Source organism: Humulus lupulus, chromosome 9 (assembly GCF_963169125.1).
Source record: "Humulus lupulus chromosome 9, drHumLupu1.1, whole genome shotgun sequence".
Classification (NCBI taxonomy): domain Eukaryota; kingdom Viridiplantae; phylum Streptophyta; class Magnoliopsida; order Rosales; family Cannabaceae; genus Humulus; species Humulus lupulus.
This window is the reverse complement of record NC_084801.1, coordinates 174483041-174501814: the sequence shown is the minus strand read 5'-3', so window position 1 is coordinate 174501814 and position 18774 is coordinate 174483041. Positions and strand designations below refer to the sequence as shown.

At 32.3% G+C, this 18774-nt stretch overlaps 1 protein-coding gene across 1 annotated transcript; it reads left to right on the top strand.

Annotated features, from left to right (window-relative positions):
* Positions 1–10293: 10293 nt before the first annotated feature.
* LOC133801170 (protein OCTOPUS) lies at positions 10294–12858 on the top strand. The gene has a single exon (XM_062239328.1). The coding sequence runs from the start codon at positions 10468–10470 to the stop codon at positions 12592–12594; it is 2127 nt and encodes a 708-aa protein (XP_062095312.1). The 5' UTR covers positions 10294–10467; the 3' UTR covers positions 12595–12858.
* Positions 12859–18774: the final 5916 nt, after the last annotated feature.

The following is an 18774-nucleotide window of genomic DNA, read 5'->3' as shown; positions in this document are numbered from 1 at the left end:
CAGTTGCCACTCAGGGAGAGCTCGGGGAAGAATGAAAAATTCTTTAAAAAAAATGGTGAGATTTTTTAAACTATAAAAAAACATTACATGTGAATAAGTTGAAAAATTTACCTCAAGCTTTTGCATCAATCATATCTTGTGCTCATCTGGAACACTCTGCCACGAGTCATAATATAACGGGACATGGTGACCAATAAGTCTCGAGAACAATCTCCCAAAATCACAAACGACTTTGTAGGTTCCCTCCTTCAGATCAAATTGTAGAGCCAACCGACATTTATTGTCCTTGACGAGCTGCTGCAAATTTTTGGATCGAGACCGACCTATCCTTTTTGCAGGAGCTACTGCATTTGTTAATTAAACAAGACAACTAAATTGAATAAAATAATAACAATTTGTCATTTATTGATAAAATATAGACTAATTACAATATATTTCCTGTCTCATAGGAAGTAGGAACTCGCGTGAGATCTGGAGGTAAAGGATCCGCTCCCTCACCGCCATGAGAACGAGCAACGGTACCAAACATATCTTTGCAATTTAAATAATTATTAACTTAAAATCAGTTATAGCTGGAGGTTAATTACATAACTTAAATAATTTCGGTAATGCATTTGAAACTATTGAAAAACAAACATTGTTGAGAAAAGTCATATATTGATTGAAAAGTTTTTAAATTAAAACATACACATTAAACATACAAATATGAATATGCATAAGAAAATATTATTCCTTATCAATGTCGATTCCTACATCATCATCTGTACTTTCTAAATCATCTTCGCTAATTTTGTCATCATCATCGTCATTGATGAAATCATCATCCACATCCGGAACAGATCGAGACGTTTCCTCAATTATGCTGGTGTGACCAGGTCCATTCAAATGTATAATCTTCAACTCTCCTAATTCCACAGTGAGTACAAAATTCGATAAAGTTCTATCATGCACGACATCAACCTCGTTATCATCATCAATACTTGGATGATCCCATCTTTTGATGATTGACTTCTTCTACCACCTTCCAATTTTTATTTCTTGAAGGATCTTCCAAGTAGAAAACTTGTCTTGCTTGAGTGGCGAGAATAAACTAATCGTTCTTGTACCATTCAGAATTAGTCATGATACTAGTTATGTTATTCTCAATCACATTTCAATCATTTCTTGCATTGGTGTTGAACCATTTGCATCGAAACAATACTACCGAGTAACCATGGGAATAGCATAACTCTACAATCTCCTCAAGTTGGCCATAGAAAGTGAAACCATTGGTTCCTAGCACCGAAACTCTATTATTTTGAGTGGTACGTCTTTCGTCATGACTATGGACCAAAAACTTCACACTGTTAACAATGCAAGCTGTGTATGAGTATGCATTTTAATTGGACCCGTTTGCTAAAGCAAATAATTCATCAGTACACTCAGTTGACTGTACTTGTCGCAAACGACCCATCTATAAAGTATGACACAAAAAAAGAAAACACAATGAGATGAGTATTAATTGATACAAATTTCGTAAGAATTCTACAGTTTTGATAATTTACCTTCAATTTAAACTAGCTAGGGAAATCTTTTTGAAGATTTAGGTTTGAATTTTCTCGAAGGCATTCACTGTATAGCAAAAGGATTAAGGTAAGATAACAGTTTGCTATGAATTAAATTTAATGAATTCATATATGTGTTGAGCTACTTACTCCGTATATAGTTGGATTTCAGGGCAATTGTTGAGTACAAATTACTTCGCTTCTTTTCGATGAAGATAGTCAAGGGATATGATTTTCTTTTTGCAACTTGGACGACATTGTGATTCAAAAATTGACAACTGTCTTATAGGAATAACAATATCCACATTTCTTTCCGGATGATTAAATTTAGTCTATAACCCTAAAGATATTGTGAACAAAAAGTCAAAACTTCATCGGCAACATAACCCTTCGCTATAGAACCTTTAGGGCGTGCCTTATTCCTGATATAATTTTTCAACTTCTTCATATATCGCTCAAATGGATATATCCACCTCATGTAAACTGGTCATCTGAGGATAACTTCTTACAATAAATGAAGAATTAAATGAATCATTATGTCAAAAAAGGCTGGAGGAAAAATTAACTCCAACTTGCACAAAAATTTGTATCACTTGATCTTCTGCATTCTCCATGTCCTTAACAACCAATGTACGAGCACAAATTTTCTTAAGAAAATTGCAAAGCTCAATGATTGTCTTCGAAATAGACTTATCCAAGTAGCCTCGAACTCCTACCAGCAACAGACATTGCGTAAAAATGTGACAATCATGGGATTTCAACCCAACAATATTTTCATCATTGTCAATTACTTTCTTAGAGAAATTTGAACCGAAGCCATCAATAAGTCTAACTCCTTTTACGAATTGACAAAAAAATCGTCTATCATCCAATGTGAAAGAGTACATAGGATGTGGTTTGATCAATTTCGTACCGTTTTCCTTGAGGTGCAACTCTTCTCGGATACCCCGATTCTTCAAGTCTACTCGTGCGTTGGTGGTGTCTTTAGATTTCTCATTCATAAGAAAAGTACCGAGTAAACTGTCGCAAACGTTTTTCTCTACATGCATCACATCTAAATTGTGCTTCAGTTCAAATCCAGACTAATAATCAAGTTCAAAGAAAATACTACTTTTACTCCAATGAAGCTCTTTTTGATCTTGCTTTCTTTTCACACCCCCAAAACTGACATGTTTACCCGACAAATAATCTGGAACATGCTCTAATTGTTCGAATATGTCTTGACTACTAAATTTTCTTTGAGGACGTCATTTTTCATAATTCCCATCAAACAAGTGACTCTTCCTCCACTTATGCATAGAAGATAAAAATCTTATATGACCAACATAAGTCGTCTTCCCAATTACCCGACATGAAGGAGTGTCTTCGTTGCATGAAGGACATGCCATATATCATTGGCCACTCCAACCAGACAAACTACTACGGGCCAGAAAATCATTGATAGTCCATAATAGTGCTGCACACATTCTGAATACAATGTTCGTTGCAGCGTCTCTGGTTTGAACTCCTTCATCACACAACTCCTTCAATTCGCCTACCACAGGCCCCAAAAATACATCCACGTCATTCCCAGGTGATTTCGGACCTGGAATCAATAAGGTCAGCATGAATGGTGAATCTTTCATGCACAACCAATGAGGCATATTGTACGTGCAAACTATTATCGGCCACATTGTAACGCCCCACGTCACTATGGCTGCTTTCTGGAATGATGACTGGCCCTACAAACCAACAAAAGTCTTTCCAGCGTGCTTTGTCCTCACTCGCACGCTTATTGGGAAAACTTCCTAGGAGGTCACCCATCTTGAGATTTCTCCAAGTCAAGCACGCTTAACTTTGGAGTTCTCAAGTGATGGGCTACCGAAAAGAAGATGCATCTTGTTGATATAGGTAGTACCCATCAATCCATTTAAGCCCTCTTCAACTATGTAGTCTCATACCTACACAGTCTTAGAATCAGCACACTTGACCTTCCCCAAGCGGTGTGGGATCGCACAACTTTTTACCCGGTTTTTCCCCCCACGGATCACGAGATTCATGACTGTCACACACATATTGTAAGATAAACTCATGTTACCAAATAGATTAAAACCATCAACAGCCAAACCCAATCGAACGTTTCTGGGTTCTTTGGAAAAATCAGGATATCTGGAATCAAATTGTTTCCAAGCACCCCCATCAACAGGATGGTTGATCACACCATTTTCTTTCGACCGTCCCGTACTATGCTAGGTCATATCATTTGTTGTATGCCTTGAACCATAAAGACGCTTCAGCCTAGGAGTCAAAGGGAAATACCGCAACACTCTGTGGGCAACTTTTTTCCCTTTTGTGTATTTTTCAACCCATCGGCTCTCACCACATACTGGACAACTTTATTTTTGGGAATTCTCCTTCTAGAACAAACAACAGTCATACTTGCAAGCATGGATTGATTGATAACCTAACCCCTCATTTTTTAAGACTCATAGAATGAAGCCGGAATCTTATTCTCCTTCAGGAATACAAATTTCATAAACTTTAAAAGTTCATCAAAGGAACTATTTGTCTATTTATTCATAATCTTCATGTGCATTATCTTCGCCAAGAAGTTCAAGTAAGACAACCAAGTACAACCAGGGTATAACTCAGCTTCGACCTCTTGAAACATGTCATCAAATTGATTCTTCGCACTATTGGTACCACCATCTGAAATTCCTTCACATACGCCCTCTTCGTTAGTGTCTTGTTCACCAATAGCATCATTGATGATGTCAATCGTCTCATCAGTCACTGAACCCTCATCGTCCTCTAATGGAGGCATATCAACTTCACCGTGGTAGGTCCACTTCACGTATCGCTGCAGAAACTCATATTTGTGTACGTGAGCTTGCACCACATCCAGTTTCTGATTCAGCATATTGACATACTAAACGCATGGGCATCTGAATTCTCCCAAAACATTCACGTGATTCTTGGCCATTTGTATAAATGCTTGAAGACCATTCCAAAACTCATCACAGTTACGCGGTCTATTAGTTATCCAACTTTTGTCAATCGTCATAATTGATTCAAGTGGAAAATAAATGATCACAATGTGATAATCATAAAATAAACTACCCTTATTTGCTAATTATTTTTTTTATCACCAAAACACTAATTTGTTCAAGTAAATTGTGAAATCTTATTGAATCTTATGAATATATATTATCAAATTTTATGAATATATATTATCAAATTTAATAATTTACTTATAATGATTATTATTAATTTTCACTTTTTTATTTTTAAAAATAACAATAGAGTTTTATACTTGTAAAATTATTATTTTAATTTCCACTTTATAATTTTATGAATATATATTATCAAATTTTATGAATGTATTATAAAGTTTCATTAAATAAAAAAATATTTAATTATAAAATTATTAATGATTATTATTAATTTATATGATAATTATCAAATTATTATTTTAATTTTCACTTTTTATTTTTTCAAAAATAACAATAAATTTTTATAATCGTAAAATTAATTTTTTAATTTTCACTTTATAATTTTTTATTAATTTTGATCACACTAACTTTAAAATTATTCTGTAATGTTTAATATTTCTAAATTTACTAAAATTTTGGCAGTATAATGACTGTAATCTTACCTATCCCAAAATTTACAATTTGCATAAAAACTACAAAACCAGTCCCAGAATATACATATACTAATTATAAACATCTAATTATATTAATATATCTTACCAAACAATTTAAAAATATAATTAACATTCACATTTATATAAATAAACATATTCAACTAATATCTAACATAATATTTAATTAAATTAAATTAAAATAACACATTCAATACTATATATCAAAAATTACCAATTACATGACTAACATATTAAAATTTAATTACACTAACATATTAACATATTCAATATTATCGACAATACTCAATTACACAATTAACATATTAACCAATTACACAATTAACATAATAGTATTTTATTAAATTAACATATTAACATATTTACCACGGTCTAAAATGAAAAACAAAATTCAACACTATATAAACAAACCAATCACACACTTAAAAACATAATTTAAACATTAATCAAACACAAAAATAAAAACAATACCTAAGGCTCGAGAGTTATCCAAAGGTGTCTCTCGCTAAGGATGATACTCCACTACTCCAATCTAAAAAGAAAAAAAAAATCAAAAACATTTATACCAAATACTAAATACGCAAATATATTAACAAAAATTTATTTTAAATGCTAAAATAAATAGAACTTAGAAGAAATTGGGCCAAATCGGACTAGGAGGCGTTGGGCGGCAGAGGAAAACACAGAGATTTGTCTCTGTTTTGGAGGAAAATCACAATGAGGAAGAAAGGCTCTGCCTGAGGGGTTATATCGCTGGGACGTCGCTATAGGTAATAAAATGTCGTCGCCAAGGTTGAATGCACCATTTTACTCAAACGGTGAGACCCTACAGTGACAAATAGTAAGTAGTACACGAATCATGTGACGTGCTACGCGTCTACCTACAACGATGACATGTCATCGCCATAAGCAGTGAAATTTGACTTAAAGTTTTTGGCAGTTCACTTTCCCACGGTTTTTTTGCCTCTACTGCGACAATATGTGGTCACTATAAAGTACAAAATAATTGACTAGTGGATTAAATTGGGCTATATAGCGATGACACGTCGCAATAAGGAGTGAAAATAGGCAACCAAATCTTGGCGGTTAAGGTCACTCCCTATCCTATAGCGATGACATGTCGTCACTCTAAATTAACATATTTCCCTCATTTTTTTTCACGATGACTCTATAGCGATGTCGCTATAGGGGGTGCAAATAGGCAACCAAATCTGGGCGGTTGAGTTCCCTCCCCATCCTACAGCGACAACTGGTCGTCGCTATAGACAAATATTTTTCCCTATTTTTTTGACGAATGTCGTCGCTGTAGGGTCAGTTCTCGCCTCTTGTTCCCTCCAAATTCCTGGTACCCTACAGCGGGGTATTAGGAATTTGGAGGACCTGGTCGTGTGTTGTTGACGACCCTGCAGCGACGACATGTGGTTGCTGTAGCCTATTTTTTTTAATAAATTAAGAATAAATAGTTTTTTCGTAGGTTTCGACTACATACAGCGACGATTTTGGAGTCGTTGCAATAGATGTCGTCGCTGAAGAATGCTTTTCTTGTAGCGATTAGATTTAACCAATCACAAAATATTGTATCTAGTAGTGTCGTACACTATGACAATATTCATATATTTAATACTACTAATTATTGTGGAAACATGTGGATCTTTCTTATGAAACTAATGTTAGTATCTTAAAGATATCCAAATTGCGCCACAAATATGGTCCAATACATAATAATGGTAGTTTTCCTGTGTTGGAATATATTATAATCCAATTATTCTAGTTTCATACAAAGCTTTTATGTCTGTATATATATATATATAGGGTAGCACATAGTTTCTACATTCTTAGGTTTCGGCTGTAACTACATAGCTAGCTAGGTTTAATGCCTCTATTAATGCCTCATAGAACATTAATGCTACAAAGTATATATTATTCTTTTATATTTATATCATATTTGCATAGCCTAATAAAGCTCCCTTGTGTCCTATATTCCTCTGTCTCTATTTTTTAAATCATTATTTTTATTTAATTCCTATTTATTTATTAATAAAAAAATAGAGTTTTAAATGATCAGGTGCAGTGAGATACACTAGTAGAGCTGTACTCTACAGTGTGGGCCCAATCTGGAGGGGTCAGGAATGACAAAGATGACGTGTTACATACCTACATGCATGCTAATACGTAATCCGTACGTAGACACGTGCGCACTCATTCCCTAATTATTATTATTTTTTTTACTTAATTCCAATTTGACAGAAGAAAAAAAAACTAATAACAAAATTTAATAATAGTTTTCAAGAAAAGTTCTAAGGTGTCTTGTTAATGTTATGTTATTCCTTCTTAATCTTCTTTCTTGTTAGGTAGTAAAGGAAAAAAATTATAGCTTTTCATTCTTACTATTAGTCTTATATATATTCCTAATTATTAAATATTGAGCTCCAATACCCACCAAAGTATTATTCTTGTTATAATTTATTACTTTTTTGAATTAAGTTGATGTTAAAAGTTAAGAAAACGTCATTGGCATGGCAATTCATTACTTATAATTATACACATTTTTATCAAAAACTTAGGCAAGAGAATAAGTTGTCAAAAGTATTGTATAAAGACTCTCTTTGAATTGGTTTTGACCTTATTGCTACATATATATATATATTATCTTTATATATATAAATATAGATCAAAGTATGTATAAGTAACAAAACTAATGTGAATCATGAACTTGGAAACTATAAATAATCATTGGATGAAAGTTAAGGTAAACCCATTTAGGATGGTATTATATATATATATATATTATATAAGCTTGGATTGGATATATAAATATAATGGGAAAATTAGGAAAGTTACCCTTTTGAAGAAATGGAAGAAGGGTATCATTTTTGTGATTTTGGGCAGAGAGTGTTGAATGTTGATAGGGCGATGCCTTTGTGACCAGGCAACACATCACGTACACTCACTCACTTTTGCCATATTTATAAAGACAATGCCAACAAATAAAGCTACTCCAACCTCAATTTCCACTCTCAATTCAATACACAATTTAGGGAATTTATGATCAATTTTTAGAACAAAACCATACACACATGTATATAAATAAAAACATATGATGTAATCTCTTGAGATACCGGTTTCATCATCACATTTGCAGGTAATTTCATTAAACTAATTTATTATGAATAAAATTGTACAAATAATATTACATATTACGTAGGGACGTTGGTCAAAATATCATTCTTTTTATAGGTGTTTTGCATAACAATTTTGTTTTGAAAAATGACATTTCAGACACCTTCGATACTTCTTGACATTATTAGAAATTTTTGACAACACGTAAAAAATTTCAAATTCTGAGTTGTTTGCATTCTAAACAAATCCCATTTTACAAAAATATTATAGAAAACAAAAAATCATTTTGTAAAATGACATTATAAAATGATATATTTTCACCTATTACTCTATTAATTATAAAAATGTGATATTTTTTAATATATATTCAAAAGTTATATATATATATATATTAGTAAAATTTGTATGATATTGAAATTATATATATTAAAAATAATATATATGTGTTTTAATTTCAACTACTAAATCAATTTGATCTAACAATATAATACTTTGTATAAATAAATATATATATATTTTCTCAACTTATCCATATTTATATTTGACATGTTTAAAAAGGGCAAACACATCACAATTTTTATTCATCATATACTTTGTTCAAAAAAGATATGTTTATGAGCATGCATAATCAATAGTGCCAAATCCAATCAATATTATTATTCCACCCATATTGTTACAATAAAATAGTTAAATAATAACACACTATATTTTCATCATAATGTAGTTAGATTTATGTAATAAAGGTGTGTTTAATTATTATACATTTGGCATGTTAGACAATATTACTATTTGGGTTCAAATTTATTTATTTATTTATTTAAAATTGTATATATAGGATCCCTTTTAGATGGCACTATTGATGTATTACATTACAATAATATTGTAAGGTACCCCTTATGCACATGGAATTTTTTTGGGACAAGTGAGTCTCACATCAATAATAATTATTAATATTGTGAAATTGAAAATTTATTAATTAATTACTTGTTCTCAACAAGTATTAGAATATTTATACACAAGACAAAAAGAAGAAGCGAAACGACTTCGTTTTTGGATTGTATTCATAATGAGAGGACATGAAAACATGATTTTGTTTTTTTGTTGTTGTTTTGCTATTAATCAACAAAAATCCAAAGTGGAAAACCATAAAAATGATATGAGGTGTTTGGGAGAAAAGAAAATTGAAAAAAAAGAAAGAAAGAAAGTCCCAAAACAAAAAGAACCCAAAACAGGAAAAAGAAAAAGAAAGAAAAAAAAAAGAAGAGAAAGAAAGCGAAATGTGAGAAAGAGAGAGAGAGAGTGTGTGTGTGTGTCTTTCTCTCTCTAACTCCCATTGTGATGGCGTGATTTACTTTTGCTTTTTCTCTCTCTCTCTCTCCTCTCGACAGGAATCTTTGAAAATCCAAAGCAGAAATCAGATTATTAAAAAATAAAATAAATTTAATAAATTATTAAAAATAAATATTAATTTTGAGCACTTTTTTTTTGGCTATAGATATTCACTTTGCTTTTCTCATGTTAGCCTACTCTGACCCTCCCAATTAAAACAAAAATATTTATATTAAGAAAAAAAATGATAAAACTTAAATGAAATATTAATTATAAATGGTAGTGTAAAAATATAACATATTAAGAATAAATGATAGAATTTAGATTAATAATATATGGTAGTGTGTAATAACTATGACAACCCATGATAGTTTTCATGATTAAAAAAAATATTTAATAAATTAAATTTATTTTTAGCAAGAAATTTAACTGAAAAAAATTCAATAATAATAGAAAAAAGAGTTGCCAAACAAGGTCGTAGATTGAGTAGAACTAGTAGTAGTAGAGTGATAGGGTCAAAACTGTCTTTTCATACAAAGACGGTGAGTGGGCCATACTAATTCAGTACTTCTTAACTCAAATAACATAATAATTATAATATTAATTAAAAAAATAAATAAATAAAAATTTGTTGATGTTGTTTTCTATCTTATTTTCCTCTTCACTTTCTCACACTTTCTCACTACCCGTTGGAGCCAAACAGTGTCTCTCTCTCTCTGTCTTCCTTTCTTTCTCAATTGCTTTCTCTCTCTAAAGTTGTTTTCTTTCTCTCTCATCAGTGAACCGGAACATGAGAAGAAGAGTGGGTATTACAGACCACCATAACCGGTTATGAATCCGAGCACTGAACCACCACCATTACCACCTCAACCGCCGCAGCCCCACCGTCCTTCCACCTCCTGCGACCGTCATCCGGAGGAGTCCTTCACTGGCTTCTGCCCTTCATGCCTTTGCGAACGACTCGCCGTACTCGATCACTCCTCTTCATCAGCTACTGCTTCATCTTCTCGAAAACCCCCCACTTCATCCACCGCCGCCGCCGCCCTTAAGGCCATTTTCAAACCCAGTACTTCTTCCTCTTCTGCGGCCGTTGCTGCTGCTGGTGCCGGACCTACTTCGGGGAATCGTAACCGACCCACTTCGTTTTTCCCTGAGTTGCGTCGAACCAAGTCCTTCTCGGCTTCTAAGAACGAGGGGTTTTCCGGTGTTTTTGAGCCCCAGAGGAAGTCCTGTGACGTTAGGGTTAGGAACACTCTCTGGAATCTTTTCACTCAAGACGACGTGAGGTATCCTGGTGGTAAGAAAGAGTGCTCGAAACCGGGTTCTGGCGCGGTTGTTGGTGGCGGCGGTGAGATTGAGGTTGAGACTAGAAATATCGGAGGAGCTTCGTCGATTGTTAAAGGTCCTGTGTTTGAGTCTAAGGAGGAAGAAGAAGAGGAGGAGGAAGAAGAAGAGGAAGCTGAAGAGTTTGTTGAAGGAGACGAGGGGGAAATTAGGGTTTTCGAAGAACCCAACGTGGGGAATGTAATTGAAGACAGAGTGGAGGAAATTGTTGAGGAAGAGGAGGAAGAAAAGGAAGAAGAAGTTGTTGAAGAAATAGAAGAACAGGAGCATATATCGGAGCTTGAGTTGAAGCCCATGAAGGACCACATAGATCTCGATTCACAGACCAAAAAAAGGGATTTGAAGGAGATTGCGGGTAGTTTTTGGTCCGCGGCTTCGGTTTTCAGCAAAAAATTGCAGAAATGGAGGCAGAAGCAGAAGATGAAGAAGCGTCAAAACGGTGGCAGTTCAGCCACATTGCCGGTGGAGAAGCCAATCGGTAGACAGTTCAGAGAAACCCAGTCAGAGATCGCAGACTATGGCTTCGGTCGGCGGTCCTGCGATACTGATCCTCGGTTCTCGCTTGACGCCGGTCGAATGTCGTTGGACGCGGGTCGTATGTCGTTTGACGACCCGAGGTACTCGTTCGACGAGCCTCGAGCTTCTTGGGATGGCTACTTGATTGGCCGTACATTCCCGAAAATGCCTACCATGGTTTCAGTGGTGGAGGACCCTCCTCCGGTGCACGTTATGAGGTCCGACAACCAAATCCCAGTCGAAGAGCCCATCAATGAGGACGAGTCCGTTCCGGGTGGGTCAGCACAGACCCGAGACTATTACTCTGATTCATCCTCTCGTCGGCGGCGAAGCCTCGATCGATCGAACTCGATAAGGAAGACGGCCGCAGCTGTGGTTGCCGAGATGGACGAAATAAAATCAAGTTCCAACGCTAAGGTGTCTCCGGCCACCGTTGATTACTTCCCGGGGCCGAAACTGGTGGTTCCGGATAGAGATTCTAGAGATTCCAACTCAAATTCTTTGAGGGATGACTGCTCCGAAACTTTTGACATGGGGTTCCGAGACTCGGCCTCGGTGATCGGTAATGGGGATAGAAAAGGTCCCAAGAAGTCCCGCCGGTGGAGCAAGGCGTGGAACATTTGGGGGTTTATTCACAGGCGTGGGAACAAGGATGAAGACGAAGACAGATACAGCAGAGCCAATGGTGTGGAGCGTTCGTTCTCAGAGTCATGGCCTGAGCTTAGAGGAGATCGAAACGGCGATGTTCGTGGAGGTTTCAATCCGAAGATGCTTCGGAGCAACAGCAGCGTTAGCTGGAGGAACTCACAGGGCTTTGGTGGAGGAGGGCCCTTCGGTAGCATGAGGAAGAGCAACCCCTCCTCCGTCGCCTCTACCACCACTGCCGCCGCCGCCGAGACTAATGGGCATGCTCGGAAGAAGAAAGATGAAGTTGTTTTGGAGCGAAACCGCAGTGCAAGGTATTCCCCGAACAACATTGATAATGGGCTTTTGAGGTTTTATTTAACTCCGATGAGGAGTAGCCGGAGGAGTGCAAATGGGAAAAGTAGGTACAACCAGGCACATTCCATAGCCAGAAGTGTACTTCGATTGTACTAAGAAGAAGATTAAAAAAAATGAGTACTTGAAAATGAATTAAGGTCCATAAGTTGTTCTTTTGGGTTATTAATTTATGTCGTTAATTTTGCTGCTTTTGTTGTGTAAAACTACACATGCCTTTGTATTCTTCTTAATGGTTGGTTGGTTGGTTGGTTGGATTATTGAAAAAACAAAAAAATTCCTAAAATTTGTTTCTTTCTTTGTGATTAGCATGCTTATCTTATACTATAATAACAAAAATTTCAATGCTTTATTTTTTGTTTTGTTTTGTCTCTAATCAAATCCAATCATACTTTTGTTACATGGGTTCTGTATTTTTTCTTCTTCTTTAATTTCATGTCATTTCAGTCTCTACCCAGATAAAAAAGTAACAAGGAGGAGATAAAAATCTGAACTTTATGAGGAAATTTTATTGGATGATCTATAATATTGCTTTTGTTTTTTTTTTCTCCTCTCAAAACTGTTTACTCTTCTATCTCACCCAAGACTTTGCTCGTTGGTGGTGGAGAAGTTCACACAGAGAGTAGCAGAGGGTATGTTTTTGTTGGTTGCAGCAGTGTTTGGCGTGTTATGTGTATTGTATTCCAAAAGAAAGCAGGTGGTGATTGATAATGGTGGGCTCAGTTATTCTCTTCTCTCACCTTGAGTTTTGCTATTAAAGCCTCAAAATTGATTGATACAAAGACAGAGTAGAATAGGGTTTTTGTTTTTTGATTCCTCGTCCTTCTTTGGGAAAACAAACTGATTATTTTGTCCATATACGACACAATAGTACAGTAGGTGGTTTCATTCCCTCTTTCAGTAGCATCATCACTTAAAAAAAAACTGTTTGTGCATTATGTCGAAGCAGCCATTATTCTTACTTGCCATGGAATGTCAAGACCCGGCGATTGCTGCAGAATAAGAGTCAGTTATTATACTTATCTACCCCACTTGAAGAGTATCAGAACAGAAACACCTTAATCATATTTGAACTATTGAAACTTGTATGTATTTTCTTTTCTTTCTTCTGCTTGACTTGTTTTGGCTCTGACTGTTTTCTCTAGTTTCCTTTGAGTTTCAATACTTATAGGTATGGAGCTTTATTGGGTCAAAACTTGATAGGTCTGTTTCCTATTCTATTACTAAGAATGGTAAAGCTGATACTGATTGATAGTAAGATTTTCTTCTGTGCTTTTTTGTCTCATATGCATTCTGATTTGGTTGCTTAATTGGTTATGGTCATTCTTACTAATCAACTGAGTTGAGGATCTTAAACTTTCAGGGAGCAAGGATCAGAAAGAAAAAAAAATATAAAACTCTGCAACAACAATCTACTGCAGTAAATCTTGTTATTCACTTAAAGTTAAGACTTCATATTTTTATTATCTTTTCTTTAGTCCATTATCCCTTTTACTAGATTTCATGGGACTGTACCTGTGTACGATTAGGTACCAAATCATGTTTGGATATATTGTAATAAATTCATACAAAGATGAGTTTATTTGTAGTGGTTATATTGGTTTAATTAAAGGTATTAGTCTCATTTATGGTGTCTTGAACCTCTTTAATTCATTTTAATGGAATCTTATGATGTTTTTCTTAACTTTCTCTAGTCAATGAAATCTTTTATAGAACAGGAAAAAGAAGTAGAATAGGTTGTTTGTTTGTCTTTTTCTCATTAGTTTTATTTTTCCTTGTTTTAAAGTGATCATTTATTGACTTAACGATACAGCTTAATAACATTATCTTCATTACGTGGATATACCATCAAACTTGGAATATAACTATCTATATATTTGATCAACAATGGTAAAGTGAGAATTAGTAAGAAAAGAGGAGAAAAAAGGAAAAGTTTTCTCAAAATCATTCAAAAAGGGTAGGAAAAGAAGAGAAAAAAAGTTGTACAATCTTTGTCACCATATACTGAATCAAGATAGAAATGAAATTGAGAATTCACAATGAAGTTCCTTGAACAAAAAAACAAATTACAAAAAAATAAAATAATAAAGGAAAGTAATGATTACATCTGAAAAAACAAAGATTCTTATATCCCCACCAAGATGTTGAAGGAATCAAACTAATCAACATTTTTCACTCACTAAGTTTTAGACTATTTGCTTTCCTCCTTTTCTCTGCATATGCAAAAAGCTTTAGAGATCAACAAGGTTTTGCCTCCAAAGTCAAAAAAGTGAGGAGAAAAACACCATAACATGTTCCTTCATGGAGTGTATAAAAGGAAGAAAAAAAAAAGAGAAGAGATTAAAAAAGCTCATAAATCAATGGCATGCTCAATTCACTAATCTACTACTCCTTTAATCTATAATTGGTCCAAGTGGGTGCATAATCATTTGTTTATGCCTAGTAGTGAACTTAATTGTCAACGGTTGTAATCTCATGTCTGCAATTCTGTATTGGGCAATGTTTTTTTGTTTTGTTTATTTGTTCATAAATTTATATATATATATATTAAATAATCATGTGTGTACCATTTGACTAATTATATAAAGTATAACACAAGTGATAGTGTATAAGACTATTAAGTACTAATATTGTAATTAAGTTGTGCTATCACTATTTGAATTTCACTTGGCTCAGTTATATATATATATAAATATGAATTGATAGGGGTGTACTTTCATATATGTAGTAATCTCATCAATGTCATATAATATTTGATCTTGAATATTATTAATTCCATGTCTATCAAATTTGGGGTTGGTGATATTAATTTTCTTCCTCTATAGTGATTGCAATTTGGTGTATTGAATGTTTTTCTTGGAAACACTCCATTGAACCATACCATATTCACAAAAAATAATGAAATGTGTACGATTTTTGTGCATTTACACCATGAGTTTTGTCTCCTAAATATGCACAATGTGTATATATTAATTAGAGAGAACAGAAATAGCAAACTCCAAGTGCATTTACACCAAAGATTTGGTAGGTTTGTGGGTTTTAATTATTACCAAAAAAAATAATAAAAAAAATGGTTAATTCAAGTCTACCCCTACGTGTTTGTTTTAATATTTTAGTTAACAAAAGTTATAATTTTATGGACACACAACAAATATTACACTAAAACTTTACAAACATGTCATACTTCATCCGTTTACATATATATGGTGGAGTTTTATTTTGGGAATATGACAATATTTGAGAGTAATATTGTCAAGAAGAGTAGTAATGATATGTGAACACACAGGTATACAAACTTTTAAAACATGGCATGTTCACATCTATTTAGGGTAAAATCTATCATATTATGAAGATAAATATGTGTACGGCCGACTCTTAATAGGATTGAATCCTAAGGAATATTAAAGATTAGGGGCTCTTTTTGTATGAAGTTTTTAAAAACAAAATAGGTCATTGGGCTAAGGGGCTCTAGGCATGAGCCTAGCCCGCCTTAGTTCAAGACCGGCCCTGTAAGTAGTATACTATCAAGATTAGGACACATGTAGTATTATCGAGAATAATAAGTAAACTAGTGTTTAAGTTTAAAGTATAATGTAATAATATATAATGCTACTATAGGTTCATATGTCCTTAAAGTTGATATTCTTGCGAGGGGATATCTAATAATTTCTTAAAATTTATCATTGATTACACTTTTTGATGGTAAAATAATTAATGTTACTAAATAGTACTGTCTTAATTCTTTAGTTGTTAACATCTAACTAAATTACAACAATATTTGTAGTGAATTTTTTTTAAAACTTTAGTTTGTTAAACTTATATATTTCTACTATTTTCTTTTTAGTGATATATCTAAGCTTACTAAAATAGTGTGTGTCGTAATTTAGCAAAATAGCTAAACTCAAAAGTCATATGGAGCAAAGTTTGTGCTGTAATTAATACTAATAAAAAAAAAGATATTTAAGTAATTGATCAACTTTTGAGTTTTTAATATTTTAAATGATCCCATGATGATAAATTAATATAATAGATAAAATATGCGAACGTATTTTTACTGTTCAAGTAAATCAAGATGTTGAACTAATAAACAAGAGAAATTTACCTTAACATTATTATATATTCTATATAAAAAGTGTATAGATATCTCTTCCTTTAAATATCTAGTTTTGATTTTAACAATTTTTTTAACTTTAACTAAATATTACAAATATTTAATGAAATATATGTTTTAAAATTATTAAAAATAGATATTTAATAATTATATTAATATAAATTTAAATATTATAAAATATCATTATTATAATAATATATAATACATAATTTTTTTTATTAAAAAATTATCATTTATATTTATAAAGCAAACATGTTTTTTTATTATTTAATGTAACTTAACTAAATATATATTCATATTAAATAACAACAAATATTATAAATACATTATATATATGTGTCATGTGTATACAAATAGTATGATTGTGTAACTATATAAGAAATAATAACATTTATCTTCTATTAATAATAAACAAATTTATTTTCTAGTCATAAATGTGTGATTTGAATAATATCATGAATGATTTATCATCTAAATGTTATCATATATATATATTTCAAAAACAAAACCATAAACAATATTTATGTTTAATTTTGCTTTTAATATGTTTATGTCATTATTTTATATGTATAATATTTTTTATTTATTTATTATTTATATGAGAGTCATAATTTTTTTAAATAAAACTAAGTAAATATACATTACATATTGCTTGCACCTAGTTTATCTATATATTGAAATTTAGGTAGGAGCATCATTTTTGCTTATATGAGACATTTTTATTTTTGGTATGTGAAGAAATTATCATCTAATTTATATATATATATATATGATAGTATACATTGTAATTATAACAAGTAGCCTACCAGATTTTGAGAAATTCATAATAATTTATGATGTCAAAATCAAATGTCAAACAATCAGTTGCACATGTGTCCGACTTTTTTTTATACACGTGTAAAACATATTGTTTGAATATTGATTTTGGTACTATAAATTATTTTTAATATTTTGAAAATTGGTGAAATAGATGCTACAATTATCATGTACTTCGTCATATAAAAAAATGGATTATAATTTCTCCCGGAGCCGAAAATAAAAAAACCTTTACCATTAAAAGCAAAAGTTATGACCTACCTAAAAAACTCTCTCTATATAAATAATGTACTGTTTTCAGACATTTTATTTCAACACTAGTCTGGTCCAAATCATTTCAATTTTATAATTTTTCATTTTTATTCTGCAATTTAATGCTGATTTGGTAACTCTACTGCAATCAAATATCTTATCTCTTTGTGTCTCTTCTATTATTTAGCATCTTATGCTTTCATATCTCTGTGACAAAAATTGTATTATTATAAAGCTTGTGGGCTAATTGTCTTTTGGTGAAAACATAGTTGTCCTATATTTTGTAAAATAAAGAGAAAGAAAAAGAGTTAAATAACTTGGGCCTTTACCGGGCAAACACAAGTATTTAGTTAGATATACCATTATTTTGAATGTATAACGATTTATATCAACTACTATATTTATTTGATTTACATGACTTTTATTCTAAACCACACCATCATTTATATCTTATGGTTTACTAGTAAACTATAAAATATAGTGGAATTATATACCAAACATGAAAACTGAATTTTTATTTTCAAAATTTTATATTGTGATTTTAGAATTGTTAACCTTTTTAATTTATCTGGTTACTAATTATTTTATTTCCTGTGATTATTGTAATGTTTTTGTCTTTTTCCCTCATTTTTCTGGTTTAGTAACAATTAGTATGATATTATTGAAAGTATTAGTAATTGGTTACTATTATATTAAGTTTGAAAACACATGGGCCATTGTGGTATTTTCTCTTATATTAATATTTTTTTATTTAGTTGTTGTAATGTTTTTGGTTTTTATTGGTTTTTCTTGTTTAGTAACTGGTTACTAATGCTTTCAATTCATAAGTGGTTACGAGTTACTAGTTGGAATGTTATTACTAGATAACAAACATACTACTATATTATTATTTTTTTAAAAAGTAGTAACTAGTTACCGTCTTTTTACTAAAAATATTAGGAACTGATTACTATTATATTACTAGATAATTAATAACTACTACCTTATTAGAATATTAACCAATTACCACTCTAGAACTTGAAAAAAGTTATAGGTTGTTAATATGATAGGATTTGTATAATCCTAGCCTTGATTGTTTGAATGGAATTGCATATTGACAA

Coding starts and splice junctions, on each gene's coding strand:
- LOC133801170 (XM_062239328.1), top strand. CDS start 10,468: ATGAATCCGAGCACTGAACCACCACCATTACCACCTCAACCGCCGCAG.